Here is a 20,888-nt window from a genome sequence, read left to right on the forward strand (position 1 = left end):
GCGCTCCAATGACATCATTGACCAGTAGATCTCTAACTAACGTCACTGACGTTGATTTTGATAATGACAATCAAGTGTGTGTGACTGATACTAAGAGACGTGATGTTGTGTCATGGTAATAATTGACACAATAAGATGTGATTACCTTTTGTTGTTCATTATAATATTATTACATAGGGATGAGGTGATGAGTAGTGATGAAGATTTGACAAGCTCCAATGAACCAACCACTACTGATGTTATAAAGGAAGGATTAGAGGCTTCTCAGGAAATGTAATCACTATACATAAATTATGTTGATAGATTTTCATAATTATACGTAATAACAACATTATGACTAACAGTCAATGTTTTAGTTTACATTATATTGTTCCACAGGAACGAAGAGTTCTATAATGATATTGCATCAAGTGTTCAAATTCACAATGAAGAAATTTTGACTGAGAGAAATGAAATACTTCAAAGTTCAGAAGATATTGAGGAAGCCCGACAGCAGGTACGAAGTGTCCATGTTAATGGATTACAGTTTTGGCTGAAGTTTATTTTAACATACGTACACCTGAACGTTTTTTTAGAGTATGTGACTGCTCTATTAGAGTATCTCGATCTTAAAAGTGGAGGGATTTTGCCTTCCTTGTTGCTATTCCTATGCCTGCAATAGCCAACAAAGAACTGAACATTTTTATATGGTATAAGTGGTAGACAGTATAGAAGGAATGTTAAGTGAAAAAACTTAGGCAAAAAAACTCGTGTCACTGAAAAGGGTACTGAACCAAAAAAAAAGATAATCTGGGGAGTTGAACCCGGTATTCTGGGGTGAAAGTCTCAAGAGATGCTACTATGCTACGCCACTACCAGCTAGCCACCTCCCTTAGTTTCATAAAATGTAAAACCTCTCAATCTTAAAGTAACTAAGGTGAAGAAGAAACCAAAGCTGATTAACCCTAATGCTAATCTGAGATTTGCCTGTTACACATAACGATGACATCCATGATGCAGTCATTGTACATACTGTACTGCAGTATGCCAAAAGGCATCTGTTGAGTTGAAGCGACGTCGAACAGTGAAAAAATCAAGCCTGTAGCCTTAACCGTTATTGAGTTAATGCTTATTTGAAGGCATCAGGTAGGAGTTAGTTAATCAGTCAGTAGAAAATTCCATTGAAAAATTTTAATCTATTGGAATTATTTAGGGTCATAGTGAAGCTAGGTACTTTTGGGCCTTGTTATACCTAACCAATACTGCCAAAGCATTAGGATGGACTTGTGAAGCTGGTTTTTTGTCTACCACAACAAAGATAGTTACTTTTGTTTTTTGAAAGAATTTATAAACAGTGAAAAGGTAATCCATCGGTTATCCAAACCCCTGGGGACTACCTGGTAGTTGTATACTGAAATTCTCTTACACTGAAATTTGCATATCAATTAAAAACCGCCATTCTGATACATAGACCAGCTACCTGCTCTGATAGAACGATCATTTAAAATTACAAAGTCTGACACGTGTAGTTTATAGCAAAGGCTTTGATTGGGAACTTGACTAGCCACAATAATTTAGTTGAGTTTTCCTCTGTCAAAATTTATACCATATTATTTGTATGCTACAGGCAATAATAACAAATACTCTTCAATTGTTTTACAGTGTTCCACTTCAATGGGAGAGGACAGTAGCCCAGCCATTGTTTCAATGGAGTGTCATAGTGATAGGTAACTGATGTATACAATGTGATTACATTTTATCACTTTGATATCACAACAGCACTTCAATGACATCATTGACCAGTAGACCTCTAACTAAGGTCACTGACATTGATTTTGATAATGACAATCAAGTGTGTGTGACTGATACTAAGAGACGTGATGTTGTGTCATGGTAATAATTGACACAATAAGATGTGATTACCTTTTGTTGTTCATTATAATATTATTACATAGGGATGAGGTGACGAGTAGTGATGAAGATTTGACAAGCTCCAATGAACCAACCACTACTGATGATATAAAGGAAGGATTAGAGGCTTCTCAGGAAATGTAATTGCTATACGTAAATTGTGTTGCTGTAATACCAACAAATTATTCTCATCCATTGTACTATATGACTAACAGTCAATGTTTTAGTTTACATCATATCGTTCCACAGGAATGAAGAGTTCTATAATGATATTGCAACAAGTGTTCAAATTCACATTGAAGAAATTTTGAATGAAGTGCTTCGAAGGTTGGAAGATATTGAGGAAGCCCAACAGCAGGTATGAAGTGTCCATGTTAATGGATGACTATATAGTCTGTTAGTGATCACTCCTACAATCAGGAGTGTAACAACAAAATATTAAGTGAGGGGGCTAAGAAGGTGATCACAGGTTGATACAATTTGCACATCTCAGCATGTTCTATCTAGGGGAGTCAGCCCCCTACAGGAAATTATCCTCTGAAATTGAATTTAGTAACAGTTTTGGCTGGAATTTAAAAAGAAAAATACACCTGAATGTTTTGTTAGAGTATGTGACTGCTCTATTAGAGTATCTTGATCTTAAAAGTGAAAGGGCACTAGCTTCTCCTGTTGCTATGCCAATAGTTAATAGCATTAAAGATCTGAACATTTTTATTTTTGGCATTCATCAAAGAGCTCCACATTAGTAACACAATTGGCTTGTCCAAGGGAAAGTTACTTTGTGTAAGTCACCAAATGTCGATCAGTATCTTATGTCGACCACAAGTGTATCAAATGTCAAATACTAGGAGCATATCGCAAATTGCAACTGATACTATAGAATGAACTTGAAATCACACTCTGTGTGCATACTGCAGAGACAGAAAGTTTGTAGCAAGTAACAGCACTGTGGTCTGTTTGAGCCATCAGACAAGTCTTTGTCATGTTCTGTTTCACCAAATCTATAGAATAACCACTGTTATAGGAAATACCATATATGGAATCTGATAGCATGCATTTCTGGTCTGTTCCATAAATGTATTTACTATGGCAAAGGGAAAAACCAAGGGTGGTTGACATAAAGTTATTGAGTAATCTGTTGTGGCCAAGTTAAAATACAAATAATCGACTTTAGATACGAAATTAAAATCATAATTGGATAGTGGTCAACTTACGCTATTAGGGACAAATGAGGGCTCAAACAAACTATACCTATCACAACAAAGAATTTTAAGATAGTTACTACAACAATTACCATATTATTGTTCTATTAGAGTAGGTAGTTGAATCAATTCTATACACACAGTGTAAGACAGGTGATCCCCAGGGGTTTGGATAACCGATGGATTACTCTGTAGTTTATAGCAAAGGATTTGATTGTGATTTGTGTGGAACTTGACTAGCCACAATAATTTAGTTGAGTTTTCCTCTGTCAAAATTTATACCACGCGTTTTGTATGCTACAGGCAATAGTAACAAATATTCTTCAATTGTTTTACAGTGTTCCACTTCAATGGGAGAGGACAGTAACCCAGCCATTGTTTCAATGGAGTGTCATAGTGATAGGTAACTGATGTATACAATGTGATTACATTTTATCACTTTGATATCACAACAGCACTCCAATGACATCATTGATCAGTAGTTCTCTAACTAAGGTCACTGACATTGATTTTGATAATGACAATCAAGTGTGTGTGACTGATACTAAGAGATGTGATGTTGTGTCATGGTAATAATTGACACAATAAGATGTGATTACCTTTTGTTGTTCATTATAATAATATTACATAGGGATGAGGTGACAAGTAGTGATGAAGATTTGAGAAGCTCCATTGAACCAACCACTACTGATGATATAAAGGAAGGATTAGAGGCTTCTCAGGAAATGTAATTGCTATGTGTAAATTATGTTGATAATTTTTCCTAATTAGACTGTAATACCAACAAATTTTTCTCATCCATTTTACTATATGACTAACAGTCAATGTTTTAGTTTACATCATATTGTTCCACAGAAATGAAGGGTTCTATAATGATATTGAAACAAGTGTTCAAATTCACACTGAAGAAATTCTGAATGAAGTGCTTCAAAGGTTGGAAGATATTGAGGAAGCCCAACAGCAGGTATGAAGCATCCATGTTAATGGATGACTATATAGTCTGTTAGTGACCACTCCTACAATCAGGAGTGTAGCAACAAAATATCACATAATGGGTGATCACAGGTTGATACGAGTTGCACATGTCAGCATATTATATCTAGGAGGTCAGGGTGTATGCCCCCCACAGGAAATTTTAAAATTTATTGTTCCACATTAAAACATTAGACGAGTCTTCATCATGTTCCATTTCACAAAAGCTATAGAATAAAATGTTGTTATAGGCAATACCATATATGGATATTAACCTTGATGATAGTGGGGTCTAATACTATGTATTACTAGTCTGCTAAATGTAGTTACTATGGCAAAGGGAAATACCGAGGGTGGTTGACATAAAGTTATTGAGTAATCTATTGTGGCCGAGTTAAAATATGCATGGTCGACTTTGAATACAGATGGAAATGAAATGAAACCTGTCTTCACTACATTTTACCACTATAACTTATTCACAAAGCGTTTTTACACGTTTTGAATACAGACCACATCCCCATCACTAAGTTTAACTCTGCACAAAGTAAGTTATCTTACTTATCTAGGCCTTTAGTAAACTCCGTAATTATTCCATAAACGATTCAATAGCACTGATTAAAACATTAAACTCGTGTAATCAAAATTCTCTGTGATATCTCTAGGATTAGTCCGTTCATCATATCCAAACGTAACCAGAACGTACCAACAGCTGACCAATAACCGAAAATTTTAGGCATGCATATAATTACAGTATAATAAATCCAATGGTTGCATTCATGCTGGCTTGGATGATTGATCACCCTGTTAGAGGTGTACCGATAATCGGATCGGCTACAATATCGGCCACCGATATGGTATTTTTTTACCAATATCGGTATCGGTACAGAACACCAGGAGGACCGATATCGCTACCGATATTTATACAGTAGCAATAGTTTGGATTATGCACTGGTTTTCTACGTTATCCATGTGGCTCTGGCTTATTGTTCACTCTGCAACAAGTGCTACACTACGAGAAGCCGTATTATTACTTGCGATTCTAGTGTTTGTTGCTGGAAAGCCTATCACTTTACAAATGAAGCAGTTATAGAGTACCTTTGTAATAAAAGAAGGATCACAGGATAACCAAGGAAACTTGCTGTACCAGCTCATAAGCCATTAGAATGCGGGAGTAATGCAGAAATATCCATTTAAGGCTTCATGGGAGTATACATAAAAATGTTTGTAGGTGCCTAATTGTATGGATTGCGCAATAGAAACTCAAGCTGTATACCACCACAGGCAATGAATACATGCACATGTTGTTGTAGAGTAGGTAAATGTACACTTTTGTTTGCTTAAAATATTAATACAAATATCGGATCGACTATCGGTTATCGGTTTCTTTTGGTTGCATCAATATCGGATATTGGTACATGCCAAAAACCCATATCGGTACACCTCTACACCCTGTGCCGGCTATCAGCCTGATACAGATGGGAAGTGTTACACATTAGCTGTAACACGGGACATTTGGGCTTTTGCCTGATATGTATGCCCTCAGCCCTCGGGCTGCCAGGCATACATATCAGGCAAAGCCCTAATGCCTGTGTTACAAATATTATGAGGTACCCAGGGGTTTGGATAACTGATGGATTTATAGTAAAGGCTTTGCATTGATTGTGATTTGTGTGCAACTTGACTAGCCACAATAATTTAGTTGATTTTGACAGCCGTATTATTTGTATGCTACAGGCAATAATAACAAATATTCTTCAATTGTTTTACAGTGTTCCACTTCAATGGGAGAGGACAATAGCCCAGCCATTGTTTCAATGAAGTGTCATAGTGATAGGTAACTGATGTATACAATGTTATCACATTTTATCACTTTGATATCACAACAGCACTCCAATGCCTTCATTAATTACCAGTGGATCTCTAACTAAGGTCACTGACATTAATTTTGATAATGATGATCAAGTGTGTGTGACTGATACTAAGAGACGTGATGTTGTGTCATGGTAATAATTGACACAATAAGATGTGATTACCTTTTGTTGTTCATTATAATATTATTACATAGGGATGAGGTGATGAGTAGTGATGAAGATTTGACAAGCTCCAATGAACCAACCACTACTGATGATATAAAAGAAGGATTAAAGGCTTCTCAGGAAATGTAATCGCTATACGTAAATTATGTTGATAGATTTCCATAATTAGACTGTAACAGCAACATTATGACTAACAGTCAATGTTTTAGTTTACATCATATTGTTCCACAGGAATGAAGAGTTCTATAATGATATTACAGCAAGTGTTAAAATTCACACTGAAGAAATTTTGACTGAGAGAAATGAAATACTTCAAAAGTTGGAAGATATTGAGGAAGCCCAACAGCAGGTATGAAGTGTCCATGCTAATGGATGACAGTTTTGGCTGAAGTTTATTTTAGAATATATCTGAATGTTTTAGTAGAATATGTGACTGCTCTATTAGAGTGTCTCGATCTTAAAAGTGGAGGGATTTTGTCTTCCCTGTTGCTATTCCTATTCCTGCAATAGCCAACAAAGAACTGAACATTTTTATATGGTATAAGTGGTAGAGTGTATAGAAGGAATGTTAAGTGAAAAAAACTTAGGCAAAAAAACTCGTGTCACTGAAAAGGGTACTGAACCAAACAAAATAACATGATAATCTGGGCCCAGTATTCCGGGGTGAAAATCTCAAGAGATGCTACTATGCTACACCACTACCAGCTAGCCACCTCCCTTAGTTTCATAAATGTAAAACTGCAGTAACCTCTCAATCTTAAAGTAACAAAGGTAAAGAAGAAACCAAGCTGAACTCAACCCAACTGCTAATCAGAGATTTGCCTGTTACACATAACGATGACATCTATGATGCAGTCATTGTACATACTGCGGTGTGCCAAAAGGCACCTGTTGGGCTGAAGCGACGCCGAACAGTGAAAAAATCAAGCTAGTAGCCTTAGCTGTTGTTGAGTTAACGCTTGTTTTGAAGGCAGGCAGGCGGGCGGGCAGGCAGGCAGGCGGGCGGGCAGGCAGGCAGGCGGGCGGGCAGGCAGGCAGGCGGGCGGGCAGGCAGGCAGGCAGGCAGTTAGTCAGTAAGTAGAAAATTCCATCAAAAAAATTTTAAAGTCTATTGGAATCATTTAGGGTGAAGCTAGGTACTTTTGGGGCTTGTTATACCTAACCAATACTGCCAAAGCATTAGGATGGTCTTGTGAAGCTGATTTTTGGATGATTTTTTTGGCCAGAAAAGCCCAAATCTCCATGATCCTTAATACAGAGTACTACCATACTGTGTATTGCTGGCATTCAAAGAGCATAGGGAAAGTTCAGGGGCGTAGCCAGGATTTTTGAAGGGGGTTCTGATTTAAAGTGGAATGTCTTAAGAGGAAGGCCTGGGTGCTTCCCCTAGACCATGCATGCATGTTTGAACAAAAATGATGCATACAAAAATGTGTCCTTAGGCAGTAATATAAAAACTGTTTGTACATCTAACTAGCTAAAGCCTACACACTGCTGTTTATGCAGCTTATAGAAACTACAAACCTATTGTAAAATGTAAAACTAACTAATCTTCACTTTCAGACAGCATACTGACAGCCAACTTCAATTTCCTAGCACACGGAAGCCCTCCACACTTTAGTCCCTTAGTTGGCAATAATTCTTTCCAGGTATACATTATCCTTGGCCAGTCCTCCTGTTGATGGTCAGTAACTTCAGATTTAGCTTGTACTCCAATATGTTCGAGACATCACATGCCCACAACATGTAGCAAATAAACAAACCATTCATCAGGTAAATATACATCAACAATTCACAATTTGTGCTAACCTGACACATGTATAACACGACCACTTAAGTTTAGCAGCTCCTCCCTTGTAACATGTCTCAACCGACCATTGAACAGTCCTTCGCCATTTCACTCGTGCCATTTCAACCATGCTTCACGTGCACAATTGATCACATGATGCAGTAGATATGATTTGCAATGGTTCAGCATTAATGTGATGTGACCCTCAAGAGTAGTACAGAGGAGCACCAGTGGGCAAGTAGCTACCGGAGAACTCCAGGGCTGTAAGATTTGGTGTGATTTTTTAATTTTTTTAAAATTCTGCCTCTGAAAGGGAGGTTCAGATGGTTTTGAAAGGGGGGTTTGTCTGATGTCTGAACCATCTGAACTCCCCCACCCCCTGCGTATACCCTTGAAGTTAGCTAATAAGAACAAATGAGGGCTCAGGTGAATGGAAAAACAAACTATTTTATTTTTATGCCTACCACAACAAAGATAGTTACTTTTGTTTTGTTTTTTGAAAGAATTTAGACATGTCAGTTGTGTTGTAATTTCAAATGATCGTTCTATCAGAGCAGGTAGCTGGTCTATGTACCAGAATGGTAGTTTTTAATTGGTATGCAAATTTCAGTGTAAGAGAATTTTCAGTATCCAACTACCAGGTGGTCCCCAGGAGTTTGGATAACTGATGGATTACCCTGTAGTTTATAGCAAAGGATTTGATTGTGATTTGTGTGGAACTTGACTAGCCACAATAATTTAGTTGAGTTTTCCTCTGTCAAAATTTATACCACGCGTTTTGTATGCTACAGGCAATAGTAACAAATATTCTTCAATTGTTTTACAGAGTTCCACTTCAATGGGAGAGGACAGTAGCCCAGCCATTGTTTCAATGGAGTGTCATAGTGATAGGTAACTGATGTATACAATGTGATTACATTTTATCACTTTGATATCACAACAGCACTCCAATCACTTCATTGACCAGTAGTTCTCTAACTAAGGTCACTGACATTGATTTTGATAATGACAATCAAGTGTGTGTGACTGATACTAAGAGACGTGATGTTGTGTCATGGTAATAATTGACACAATAAGATGTGATTACCTTTTGTTGTTCATTATAATATTATTACATAGGGATGAGGTGATGAGTAGTGATGAAGATTTGACAAGCTCCAATGAACCAACCACTACTGATGATATAAAGGAAGGATTAGAGGCTTCTCAGGAAATGTAATTGCTATGCATAAATTGTGTTGAGAATTATTTTTCATAATTAGACTATAATACTAACAAATTTTTCTCATCCATTTTACTATATGACTAACAGTCAATGTTTTAGTTTACATCATATTGTTCCACAGGAATGAAGAGTTCTATAATGATATTGAAACAAGTGTTCAAATTCACACTGAAGAAATTCTGAATGAAGTGCTTCGAAGGTTGGAAGATATTGAAGAATCCCAACAGCAGGTATGAAGTGTCCATGTTAATGGATGACTATATAGTTTGTTAGTGATCACTCCTACAATCAGGAGTGTAACAACAAAATATTAAGTGAGGGGGCTAAGAAGGGTGATCACAGGTTGATAAAATTTGGTAACAATTTTGACTGAACTGTACATTTGAATGTTTTATTAGAGTATGTGACTGCTCTATTAGAGTATCTCAATCTTAAAAGTGGAGGGCTCCACCCTCCCCTGTTGTTATGCCTGCACCTGCATAGTGCCATTTTAGCTTGGAAACCGGTGCTGGCTTTATACAGCTGTATTCACTTCATTTTATATACAAGTACATAGAAAAATTTGGAATTTTCAACTAGAGTAGGGACCATAGCACATCAATAAAAAGTACTGAAACAAGTTGGAGTAGTGCACGATATTAAATCACAGTAAAACAATAAGAAGTGTTATATTTTCACTTATTATTGTTTACTGTGATTTAATATTGTGCACTACTCCAACTTGTTTCAGTACTTTTTATCGATGTGCTATGGTCCCTACTCTAGTTGAAAGTTCCAATGTGTACTTGTTTGTTAACTGTTTTTGTAAATCATTATTATGACTGGTGAACCCACACATACTGCATCTGAAATGGCACCGTGTGCCCCAGCTATATCAATTATCGTCTGAAAAGTGAAGTAGTTATGTTGCGTTTCGGATCTAGAACTGTTTGAATAGCACCTCTGCAATCCATGCATAGTTGCATACTGAAAGAAATAGTGGTGCGTGCCCCAGTTATATCAATTATCGACTGAAAAGTGAAGTATCCATTACACTTTGTTGTTGGCTGTATTCAACCCGTTACACAGCAGTACAAATCAAAGAGCACCTCTGCAATCAAAAACAGCCACTATGAAAAATACAGGCGATTTAGGGAAGCCATCACGTGCTATCGCCAAATCGACACTTTTCACTGACAGCAAAGATGAATGGGACACAAAGCAGGACACTGGTAAGTCCATGAAGAATGCATTGTACATACTGTGGTATGCCAAAAGGCACCTCTCGGGCCGAAGTGATGTCGAACAGTGAAAAAATCAAGCCTGTAGCCTTAGCCACTATTGAGTTACGCTTCTGAAGGCATCAGTCAGTCAGTCAGTCAGTCAGTCAGTCAGTCAGTCAGTCAGTCAGTCAGTCAGTCAGTAGAAACTTTAAACAAATAATTTTTAAAATTCCATAGCAACTTGCTGAAAACGTTTCCGGTAAATCTGAAAGCTTGTTTGGGCTTAGTTTTACCTAACCAATGCTGCCTTATCATTGTCAGGGAAAATTGAGGCTGATTTTTGAGTGATGTTATTTCATGGACCACGCCTACTCCTTTGTGGTCCCTACTACACAGTACTATTGTACTGTATTATTATTATTAGTACTTTACAGTGACCAGCACTGAAGGTCTGACAGCAACATGTGCTGCAGCCTTTGGACGATACAAGTATAGGGATGAATTTTTAGTTTGATTAGGGATTATAGAAAAAGTAGGAAACAAGGGAGGTCGCTTACACCTGCAGATATACTAGTGGACATTTAATCCCTAATTCAGTCATTGGTATAGACTGAATTACAGGGTGTATGTCCACTGCTGCAGTGTAGGCAACCTCCCTTGCTCCATACTTTTTTCTATCATCCCTAATCAAGCTCTAAATTCCTAATATTCCCTTATACTTGTTTGTTTACTTTTTGTAACATTACTATGACTGGTGAACCCGTGCATAAAAATGGCGGTTTTTAATTGATATGCAAATTTCAGTGTCCAACAACCAGGTGGTCCCCAGGGGTTTGGATAACTGATGGATTACTCTGTAGTTTATAGCAAAGGCTTTGATTGCGATGTTTGTGGAACTTGACTAGCCACAATAATTTAGTTGAGTTTTCCTCTGTCAAAATTTATACCATATTGTTTGTATGCTACAGGCAATAGTAACAAATATTCTTCAATTGTTTTACAGTGTTCCACTTCAATGGGAGAGGACAGTAGCCCAGCCATTGTTTCAGTGGAGTGTCATAGTGATAGGTAACTGATGTATACAATGTGATTACATTTTATCACTTTGATATCACAACAGCACTCCAATCACTTCATTGACCAGTAGTTCTCTAACTAAGGCCACTGACGTTGATTTTGATATTGACAATCAAGTGTGTGTGACTGATACTAAGAGATGTGATGTTGTGTCATGGTAATAATTGACACAATAAGATGTGATTACCTTTTGTTGTTCATTATAATATTATTACATAGTGATGAGGTGACGAGTAGTGATGAAGATTTGACAAGCTCCAATGAACCAACCACTACTGATGATATAAAGGAAGAATTAGAGGCTTCTCAGGAAATGTAATTGCTATGTGTAATTTGTGTTGATAATTTTTCCTACTTAGACTGTAATACCAAAAAATTTTTCTCATCCATTTTACTATATGACTAACAGTCAATGTTTTAGTTTACATCATATTTTTCCACAGGAATGAAGAGTTCTATAATGATATTGCGACAAGTGTTCAAATTCACACTGAAGAAATTTTGACTGAGAGAAATGAAATACTTCAAAGGTTGGAGGATATTGAAGGAGCCCAACAGCAGGTACGAAGTGTCCATGTTAATGGATGACTATATAGTCTGTTAGTGATCACTCCTACAATCAGGAGTATAGCAACAAAATATTAAGTACCTCAAATACCTCAAATACTCAAGAAGGGGCTCGATTGGACATTGCTTTGAATGGTTTTTGGGGTAGTCGTTCTGAGAGATGTCTTCGTGTTTTAATCTGCTTGCCCCATCTAACAGTTCTTCCTTGCTTTCTTCTACCTTTAAGAAGCATGAGAATATCAAGCGTTGAGCTTACAGTCAGAGAATTAGTGAGGTTGAGCGTGCTTCTTTTACACCTATCATCTTGTCAGCAACAGGTCTCACAAAGCCACAGTTTTCTACAAACATCTGGCTTCCCTCTTATCAGCTAAGTGGAGTGATGAATACTCGTGGTCCTTGATTGGCTTTGGTGTTGTCTTGGTTTCTCTTTGCTCCAGTCTGCCATTCAATGCATTCGAGGTGCACACTCATCCATTGGTACTTACACTATGGCTCCACCACCAATGGACTTAGTACAAGTAGAGTCCCGCCTGTTCGAGTAACATGCTGGCAGCGTTACTCTACTTCTTATTTTCTCTTTCAGTTGTCCAGCACATGCCATTCTTTGTGCTGGGGGTGGTAGGCAAGGGCAGTCCATCAAGCCCGGGTTTTTAAAAAAATTAAGAAGGGGCTAAGAAGGGTTTATACAATTTGCACATCTCAGCATGTTCTATCTGGAGGGGATGTGGAGGGTGTATGCACAGGAAATTTTTTAAAATTATTGTTCTGAAATTGCACTTTTAAAATCAAGATACTCTAATAGAGCAGTCATGCACTCTAATAAACCAATATTCAATAAAATTCAGCTAAACCCGTTAGTGATGGGGCTCTAGCCTTTTTTCTATGCCACACCTGCAATAGTCAATAACATCAAAGAACACTTTCTTATAAGTATTATTTCTGGCATTTGAAGAGCACCACATTAGTAACAATTGGCTTGCCCAAGTTAGCGTGAATGTCAACCGGTATCTTATGTCAATCACAGGTGTATCTAAAGTCAATACTGGAATTATGAGGAGCTATCTGGATATTTGCTATGGGTAGGGATAGTTAATATATAGCTGTAGAAAAAATTTCAAGAAGTGAAGCAGGCCTTCAATAATGTGCATGAACTCTAGCATATCACAAATTGTAACTGATACTATAGAATGAACCTGAAGTCATCACACTCTGTGTGCATACTGCAGAGACAGAAAGTTTGTGGTATGTAGTGTAACTGTGGTCTGTTTGAGCCATGTTAAAGCATCAGACAAGTCTTCGTCATGTTCTGTTTCACCAAAACTACAGAATAACCGTCAATACCATATATGGATATTAGCCTTGATTATTGTGGAGTTTAATAGTATGTATTACTAGTCTGTTCCATAAAGGTAGTTACTATGCAAAGGGAAAAACCGAGGGTGGTCGACATAAAGTTATTGAATAATTTATTGTGGCCAAGTTAAAATATGCATGGACGACTTTGGATACAGATGGAATGAAGTGAAAATCATATTCACTACGTATTACCATGCACTAAACACAGACTCTACATGTACTTGAAGTGTTGTTAAACTAATAAGCTTCATCATGTGTTGAGTGATGTTGGCTTTGTGGAATATAATTGGATAGTGGTCAATTTATGCTATTAAGGACTTGACGCCTACCACAACAAAGAAATTTTAAGATAGTTACTTTTTCTTTGAAAGAATAACAATTACCATATGATCGTTCTATTAGAGTAGGTAGTTAAATTAGTATCACACAATTTCAGTGTAAGACAGACGATCCCCAGGAGTTTGCATTACTTTATAGCAAAGGATGTGATTTGTGTGGAACTTGACTAGCCACAATAATTTGGCTTTTGTATAAAGTTATGTCATACACCCCATCACCTCCTGTATTGTTTGTATGCTACAGGCAATAATAACAAATATTCTTCAATTGTTTTACAGTGTTCCACTTCAATGGAAGAGGACAGTAGCCCAGCCATTGTTTCAATGGAGTGTCATAGTGATAGGTAACTGATGTATACAATGTGATTACATTTTATCACTTTGATATCACAACAGCACTTCAATCTATCCATCAACCAGTAGTTCTCTAACTAAAGTCACAGATGTTGATTGTGTGACTGATACTAAGAGATGTGATGTTGTGTCATGGTAATAATTGACACAATAAGATGTGATTACCTTTTGTTGTTCATTATAATATTATTACATAGGGATGAGGTGATGAGTAGTGATGAAGATTTGACAAGCTCCAATGAACCTACCACTACTGATGATATAAAGGAAGGATTAGAGGCTTCTCAGGAAATGTAATTGCTATACGTAAATTGTGTTGAGAATTATTTTTCATAATTAGACTATAATACTAACAAATTTTTCTCATCCATTTTACTATATGACTAACAGTCAATGTTTTAGTTTACATCATATTGTTCCACAGGAATGAAGAGTTCTATAATGATGTTGCAACAAGTGTTCAAATTCACACTGAAGAAATTTTGAATGAGAGAAATAGAATACTTCGATGGTTGGAAGATGTTGAGGAAGCCCAACAGCAGGTATGAAGCATCCATGTTAATGGATGACTATATAGTCTGTTAGTGATCACTCCTACAATCAGGAGTGTAACAACAAAATATTAAGTGCCGGATGGTGATCACAGGTTGATATAAATTGCAGATAACATCATGCTTTATCTAGGGGGATCATAGTACTGAATGTTTTGATAAATCATTATTTCTGACATCCAAAGAGCTCCACAGTTGGTTTGTCTAAGGGAAAGTTAGCTATTAAGGCCGGACAAATGGGGCTCTGGTGTATGGAAGGAACTATAGTGTGTTTATGCCTACCACAGCAGAGAAATCTTAAGATAGTTAATTACTTTTGTTCTTTGATAGAATTACCATTATAAACAGTGACATGTCAGTTGTCCGGATGTTGGGATTTTAAATGATCATTCTATTAGAGTAGGTAGCTGGTCTATATAGCAGAACTACTTTCAGTTGCATCAATTCTGTATGCATAATTTCAGTGTAATTTTCAGTATCCAACTACCAGGTGGTCCCCAGGGGTTTGGATAACTGATGGATTACTCTGTAATTTATAGCAAACGCTTTGATTGTGATTTGTGTGGAACTTGACTAGCCACAATAATTATACCATATTATTTGTATGCTGCAGGCAATAGTAACAAATATTCTTCAATTGTTTTACAGTGTTCCACTTCAATGGGAGAGGACAGTAGCCCAGCCATTGTTTCAGTGGAGTGTCATAGTGATAGGTAACTGATGTATACAATGTGATTACATTTTATCACTTTGATATCACAACAGCACTCCAATCCCTTCATCAACCAGTAGTTCTCTAACTAAAGTCACTGATGTTGACTGTGCAACTGATACTAAGAGACGTGATGTTGTGTCATGGTAATAATTGACACAATAAGATGTGATTACCTTTTGTTGTTCATTATAATATTATTACATAGGGATGAGGTGATGAGTAGTGATGAAGATTTGACAAGCTCCAATGAACCAACCAAAACTGATATATTCAATGAGATAATGGAAGGATTACAGGATGCTCTAGAAATGTAATTACTGATTGTGTAAATAGCAATGTAGTGTAGTTATTATATATGTATATAGAGTCAAGGGCTAGTTAGTACAATAGTATGTGAATCAGAGTCAATTATTACTGCCTGACATAGGCCATTTGTCAGGCAAATATCATGCATGGCCGACCATAATGGAATCTGCCTGACAGTATGTCAGATCAGAATAAAAGGAAGTTGTGGAGTTTTTATAGTGAAGCATTGTCAATAATAGCAAACGCAGTTTGACAACAATGATTGTATTATTATTATAGGTTGAGTCACTATATTCTATCAATGTATTGTAAGGATTTCCCTATTATGGTGAACTGTGTAAAACAGTAGTATATCAATGTCAGGTAATGCTTTAGGTTGTCTGACATTTTCACTGGGATTTGAAAAAAATTATAATTGTCTCTGATGTGAATAACCTAGTTTGTGAAAAATGTCCTTTCCACACATTGTAAATTTGTAGGTTTAGCACACAACTTGTTGGTGGCTAAAGCAAAACTTTCACCAGGGCTCTTGTGATATACTACTACTACTACTACTACTAGATAATATTCCACCTGAAGTGCTAGTAGTGTTAGCACATTATCAGTCTGATATGTTATGGGTAGTAGAATAGCAGTGGTTGGTGGGGGTGATGGGTAGGTTACTGAGAGAGAAGTAGAAGAAAAAGACTAGCGAAGGTGCCAGGCTCAGTTTAAAGCCATTGGAGTCTCTTTACTCACTGAGAGCACTAACAGTGATGATGCCAGAAAGCATCCAGCTATCTGCTGTTATTTGGCCATGTCTGTATGAACTGTACCAGCAAATTAATGCCATAGTGACCAGCAGATTGTTACCAGTAGATTTACAGGACTACACAAACAGAAGCTTATAACACATTCAGCAGATCCTGTAACGGTGGAAATCGTTGGTGTAACAGCTCTAGTTAACTGTGTGTGACAAAAATGTATTGTTGATTTTTGTGTGAAAAGATACTTATTGTTAATCTGGTAGTAATTATGAAATACTAACACTCTCCCCATTTTGATATGTGATAAATGGTCAATGTTTCAGATTACATGTTTGCCTGTTGTTCCATAGGAATGAAGAGTTCTATAATGATATTGCAACAAGTGTTCAAACTCACACTAAAGAAATTTTAAAGGAGAAAAATGAAATATTGCGAAGGTTGGAAGAGATTGAGGGAGCCGAACAGCAGGTATGAAGTGTCCATGTTAGTGGATGACTATTTAGTCTGTTAGTGATCACTCCTACGATACTCAATAACAAAGAACTGCATGAACATTTTTGATAAGTGTTATTTCTGCCATTTAAAGATCTTTTTAACAGGAAAGTAGAAAGTTATTAAAGACAAATGAGGGTTCAGATGAATGGAAAGAACTACCATATACGTACAAATTTTCAAGGGTCATAATTTATCACGGTTGCTTTGCTTTCCGTGAAATTTTTATCCTAAAAAATTAATCATTATCAGGGGGCAGGGTTAGCCCTATGCTTTCCAATAGAAAATCTCAGTGACAAATGAGTGATCCTCGAAAATAAAACCACCAAAATTCTGATCCGCTAAAATTATGTACCTCAAAAATTTGTACACATGCAGTATATATAATTCCTTGGATGTCTGTCAAACTATGAGAGAGTTTTAAGAGAGTGATAATTGTTTTGTCAATAGAATTATAAACAGTGAAATGTTATTGTCTTGTCTAGATTTCAGAATTTTGTCTAGCTAAAATGATTGTTCAGTTAGAGTAGGTAGTTGGTGCTATCAGAATAAAATTATTTATGCTTTTCAGCATCCATTCTATACACACAATTTCAGTGTAAAATGTCCAACTACCAGGTGATCCCCAGGGGTTTGGATAACTGATGGATTACTCTGTAGTTTATAGCAAAGGCTTTGATTGTGATTTGTGTGGAACTTGACTAGCCACAATAATTTAGTTTAGTTTTCCTCTGTCAAAATTTATGTCGTATTATTTGTATGCTACAGGCGATAATAACAAATCTTCCATTGTTTTACAGTATTCCACTTCAATGGGAGAGGACAGTAGCCCAGCCATTGTTTCAATGGAGTGTCATAGTGATAGGTAACTGATGTATACAATGTGATTACATTTTATCACTTTGATATCACAACAGCACTTCAATGCCTTCTTTAATTACCAGTGGATCTCTAACTAAGGTCACTAATGTTGATTTTGATAATGACAATCAAGTGTGTGTGACTGATACTAAGAGACGTGATGTTGTGTCATGGTAATAATTGACACAATAAGATGTGATTACCTTTTGTTGTTCATTATAATATTATTACATAGGGATGAGGTAACGAGCAGTGATGAAGATTTGACAAGCTCCAATGAACCAACCAAAACTGATATATGCAATGAGATAATGGAAGGATTACAGGATGCTCTAGAAATGTAATACGATATGTATAATGTAGTCAAATCAACAGTAGTTATCATTGTAGTGTGTGGCCCATTTTTTTGAAAAGTGTCCATTTCACACATTGTGAAATGTGTAGCTATAGACGTATAGTAATTATAGCTTGCAGTGGCTAATGCCATGCCCACAAAAATTTTGCCATGAATGCAGTTATACATTGCATGGCTTCTGTATATAGCATAATTTTAGCTCATTTTCAGCAGGTAGTAGAAGAATGGTAGTTTTTGGGGTGGCGATGGGAGGGTTTCTTCTAAGAGAATTTGAAGAGAACTAGGAAAGGTTCCAGGCTCAGTTTAAAGCTAGTAGAAGCTCTTCACTCACTGAGAGCAGTCATGACAATCCCAGCTAGCCAACTGCAGCTGTTTGGCCAAGTCTGTACAAGGTGTGTACACCAGCAAATTAAAGCCAGGATAATCTTAAGACAGTAAATCATTACCAGTAGACTTACAGGGACTCAAACACAAACACACAACAAAACCAGTAGTATAGCAGGAAGATAACTGGAAATCATTAGTGTAATTACCTAGCTAAGTGGTGCAATCAAAGGCATTTGGATTTTTGAAAAGATGAACTTTTGTAAATATGGTCATAGCTATGAATTACTAACACTATCCCCATTTTGACAAATGGTCAATGTTTCAGATTACATGTTTGCCTGTTGTTCCACAGGAATGAAGAGTTCTACAATGATATTGCAACAAGTGTTAAAGTTCACACTGAAGAAATTTTGAAAGAGAGAAATGAAATACTTCAAAGGTTGGAAGAGATTGAGGGAGCCGAACAGCAGGTATGAAGTGTCCATGTTAACGTGTGTATAGAAATTTAAAAAAAATCATTTGATTGTGACCTTTTCATTTGACTAGACTAACTGATTTTATGTCATACAATCGATATACGACTCCTAATAGGGATTGGAAATGGCGTCGTGTGCACAAAAGCCGTTTTTTTTCTAATGGACGTGTGGTTCCTGTAATTTGTACCACATACTAGATTTATTGGCATTTTGCAAGGCATTAGCAAAGTGTGCCATCATAGTACTAGCTTTGTTCAACTGCATGGGCATTAGCTTGAAATACAAATAGTTTTGCTAGACAACAACCATGCAGAGGTACAAGAACAGAAACATGAGGGTATTACAACACCGAGCAAAGTTGTAACCAAGGAAATGTGCAGCGTTTAAATCAGGGGTATGACTTACAAACCGTTCTGTTTAATTTTAATGATCAAAGGGGTACTAAAAAAGCCATGCATTGTTGATACCTGGAAGTGTGTGCAGAGGCTATACAGGAACAGAAACGTACCTTGGTGTAGAAGCAATACCAAAACAGTACGATATGACAAGTTTCTTCTGTGGGAAAGGCAACTCAATGGCTTCCATTTAAAGCAGCTTGTATTGCTCAACCTTACAGTTTCATATTATACTAAACCTACAATAATAATATACAGTAAGAAGAAATATTAGTCTTTTCATGCTCTTCAAAGCAGTACAGTGGATTGCACATCCATTGTCATCAAAGTCCAATGATGTCATGTGAAACGAACCAATGAGAACAATTTCGAGGTGGAATTCCACAAATTTGATTGGTTATTTTAATCAAATTCAAAAAACTACAACTATAAATGCACAATCTGCGATAGTAAGTGAAATGTACCTCATATCTAACCAGTGACGTCAATGTACAGACAGTGTACTAGGCACATGACACCATTTCCAATCCCTATTAAGAGTTGTATATCTATAGTCATACCATCAATTAGCTGTACCTAGTTTGATTAAATTATTTTACAGCGTTCCACTTCAATGGGAGAGGACAGTAGCCCAGCCATTGTTTCAATGGAGTGTCATAGTGATAGGTAACTGATGTATACAATGTGATTACATTTTATCACTTTGATATCACAACAGCACTCCAATTCCTTCATTGACCAGTAGATTTCTTACTAAAGTCACTGATGTTGATCGGGTGACTGATACTAAGAGGCGTGATGTTGTGGCATGGTAATAATTGACACAATAAGATGTGATTACCTTTTGTTGTTCATATTACGTACATAGGAATGAGGTGATGAGTAAAGATGAACATTTGCCACAAACAAGCTCCAGTCAACCAATGTAATTCAGCAACAGCAGTAGCAGCAACTACAACAACAACAACAGCAACTACAACAACAACAGCAGCAGCAACAATAGCAACTCATGAGCAGCAGAAACAACAACACCAAACAGCAGCAGCAATTAACAGCAAGAATTTCCTAAAATTGTAAAAAGTAAAAATAACAAAATAATAATGTCATCTTACTACAATAGAGAATCGATTATCCATCATCACTACTGAAGATCATTACATCTTTTCTTTCATCTTTCCTTGATGGGTACCTTCAATGGCTGATGTAAACTTTCCATCTTCATTACCAACACACATTGAGTGTTATAGGAACAAATAGGTGTATTATACAGTGTATGCCAATTGGACCCTGCATGTAGGTTGAAGAAAACATCAGTAAAGTTATTTTAATGATCATCCTAGTTGTGTTGATCAACTGATCTTCATTAATTCATATTGTTAAGTATTAAATCAATGGGTCCATTAAAGGTATCAGATGTAAGTCTGATGCCAAGTTGTCCAAAGCAGTGAGAGTTAATTGGAAATTATAGTTATTACTGTCACACACTGACATTATACAGTTCTCCTGATTGTAATAGCACTAGACCACACAAGAGATTTGAACAGGGACTACCAGTACTATGACTGCTAAACTAGGAAAAGGTTTTCGTTCACTTTAATCTTCTGTAAATACAGTGTGGAAATAATTCACAACATGGCACATGTTCTTTTACATCTG

The 20,888-nt window shown here is 36.7% G+C and overlaps 1 protein-coding gene across 1 annotated transcript; it reads left to right on the forward strand.

Annotated features, from left to right (window-relative positions):
* The first annotated feature begins 293 nt into the window (after positions 1-293).
* Positions 294-20,338, forward strand: LOC136242296 (uncharacterized). The gene is made up of 38 exons (XM_066033704.1): positions 294-319; positions 379-496; positions 1,642-1,706; positions 1,759-1,872; positions 1,935-2,030; positions 2,140-2,248; positions 2,311-2,349; positions 3,431-3,495; positions 3,548-3,661; positions 3,724-3,819; positions 3,948-4,056; positions 5,834-5,898; positions 5,951-6,067; positions 6,130-6,225; positions 6,332-6,449; positions 8,716-8,780; positions 8,833-8,946; positions 9,009-9,104; positions 9,236-9,344; positions 11,320-11,384; positions 11,437-11,550; positions 11,613-11,708; positions 11,837-11,954; positions 13,934-13,998; positions 14,051-14,143; positions 14,206-14,301; positions 14,433-14,550; positions 15,208-15,272; positions 15,325-15,417; positions 15,480-15,584; positions 16,677-16,794; positions 17,619-17,683; positions 17,736-17,852; positions 17,915-18,019; positions 18,714-18,831; positions 19,834-19,898; positions 19,951-20,043; positions 20,101-20,338. Exons 1-38 carry the CDS (start codon positions 294-296, stop codon positions 20,159-20,161), a joined length of 3,501 nt encoding a protein of 1,166 aa, XP_065889776.1. The 3' UTR covers positions 20,162-20,338.
* The last annotated feature ends 550 nt before the right edge of the window (positions 20,339-20,888 follow it).

Source organism: Dysidea avara, chromosome 13, assembly GCF_963678975.1.
Source record: "Dysidea avara chromosome 13, odDysAvar1.4, whole genome shotgun sequence".
Lineage (NCBI taxonomy): Eukaryota > Metazoa > Porifera > Demospongiae > Dictyoceratida > Dysideidae > Dysidea > Dysidea avara.